This window comes from Buceros rhinoceros, unplaced genomic scaffold (genome assembly GCF_000710305.1).
Source record: "Buceros rhinoceros silvestris isolate BGI_N320 unplaced genomic scaffold, ASM71030v1 scaffold20141, whole genome shotgun sequence".
Lineage (NCBI taxonomy): Eukaryota > Metazoa > Chordata > Aves > Bucerotiformes > Bucerotidae > Buceros > Buceros rhinoceros.
This window is the reverse complement of record NW_010392965.1, coordinates 11,236-13,125: the sequence shown is the minus strand read 5'-3', so window position 1 is coordinate 13,125 and position 1,890 is coordinate 11,236. Positions and strand designations below refer to the sequence as shown.

Here is a 1,890-nt window from a genome sequence, read left to right as displayed (position 1 = left end):
CGGGGGGGGCGCTCCCCCCCGCCGTGAAAGTGCCGGGTGAGGGGCCAGTTCCTTGACCTCAGCCCTGCAGCCCCTGACAGCATGGGAGAGCCTGGCACTGACTGGACAGGGCTGTGGAGGGGAGAAGAGGGATAAGCACAGGCGGTGGGATGACAGTTGCAATGCTCCAGCTCAAGGCTCTGCGACCAGTTCAAGCCCAGTGCCTTTCCCAGCCCAGCAACACCTCCCTCTGCAAGGCCACGAAGGAGAGAGCCTCAGCATAAACCAAGCGCAGCTGGCAGACCCTGGCTGTGCAGGGTATCGTCCTGGGAACGAGAAATGCCGAAGAGCAGATTTGGTCCAAGAACAGTGGTATTGTATGTGGGAGGGGTTGTACCAGTTACTGGGGAAGCCCTTTAGGGTCCTCTCACGCCTTCTGCTGTCCTGCAATCACCCCCTTGGTCACTTGGCCCTTAGGAGCCTCCCACTCCACTCCCCAAAGCTGCAGAGCTCTAGCAAGGAAGGACTCACAGCACGGTCCCCTCCTGCTCAGCCAGAGAGGCTGTGGTTCCCCAGGGCCATGCTCGCCACAGGACTGCACTGGGGACGTGCCTCTTTCCAGCACACACTGCAACCCAGCACCGTCCCCCTGGGATGAGCAGCCCGCTGCTCCTGGGACAGGCTGGGACAAATAAAGCATTCTTGCTTCTGCGGCCAAGCCACCTCTCCCAGGCCCCTCACGTGCTGCACTCTGTCCTCCGCAGCACCCACCTCCTGGAATGACTAAACACTGGCATTACAGCATCTCACAGTTGAACCGTAAACATCGGGGGCTCTCAGCCCACCATCCCTGCGCTTTGCCTGCCGTCCTGCACCAGCCTGCCACCAGCAACGCCCCAGGGCCTAAGGCACCCCTAGATCGTTTTGACCTCTGGTGCTCGGCCTTGCATCAGGCTTTGGCGCTGAGCTTTCACCATCTGCAGATGCTTCCCATGCAAGCTGAATTGTGACCAGCTGAGGAGCTGCAGCAGTGCACACGTGATGGGTACAAAGACGAGGAGGTAAAAGCAGCCCTGGCGAAGGGTTGGTTCCAAGGCCGCAGCAGACTCCAGCTTCGGCTGGGCACTCACCACATTGCTCAAGGGGTTGCGCTGGAAGATGTCGTAGCCTGGTGTCAGAGAAGAGTGTGTGAGAACGGGGACAGTGGGGACAGACCCTTGTCCATCCTCTCTGAGCGACTGGCCTTGGAGATGCTGAGACCAGGCACAGCTCAGCTACTGCAAGAGCCCTCTGCACCCACCCAGGGCACAGGACATGGTGGAGGACACCGAACTCGAGATCCGCCCTCTCCTGTCCCACTGCTTTCCCCAGGAGCATCCTTACCTGTGTACGCGCAGAGCAGCCAGGTGCCAATCAGAGGGGCAAAGGTCTGGCCTGGCTTGGTGACCAGAGCCACCATCCCGAAGAGCAGCGCTGAGGCTGCCTGCTTCCTGCGGTTCAGGACTAGATCCTCATCCACCAAGTCAGTCACCACTAGGTTGAGCAACTTACAGGTCCCTTCCGTGAACACACGGTTGCTGCAGAACAAAAGGCAAAGCACTGAAGAGGGGCATCGAGAAACCATGGGAGTACGTGGGAGATCAGAGAAAATGGAGAAGGTGAGAAGGGTTCCCCCATACTTAAAATAAGAATTTCAGAACCCTGGTTACAGAAGGGGAACACTACTAGCTATAAGCCTTGTGTACCTGCAGCAATACCTTGATCAGTCCTGACCTGCCACACAGACAGGTTTAGGGACAGGACGCACTGGGCCAGTGGCTGCCAGGCAGCTGCAGCACACACTGAGGGCCATCACCCCAGGCAGGCTGCAGAGCAGAAGAGGAGCTCAGCAGCTGGGAGAGGCTGCTGCCG

At 59.1% G+C, this 1,890-nt stretch overlaps 1 protein-coding gene across 1 annotated transcript in view; it reads right to left on the bottom strand.

The window, feature by feature from the left end:
- Positions 1–706: 706 nt before the first annotated feature.
- The window catches only part of TMEM180 (transmembrane protein 180), a 6,612-nt gene continuing 5,428 nt past the window's right edge, over positions 707–1,890 (bottom strand). The window contains exons 7-8 of the mRNA XM_010144695.1: positions 1,363–1,556; positions 707–1,147 (exon numbers count right to left, since the gene is read on the bottom strand). Of these exons, the coding sequence (XP_010142997.1) occupies positions 894–1,147; positions 1,363–1,556 (448 nt within the window). The 3' untranslated portion in view covers positions 707–893. The remainder of the gene's footprint in view (positions 1,148–1,362; positions 1,557–1,890) is intronic.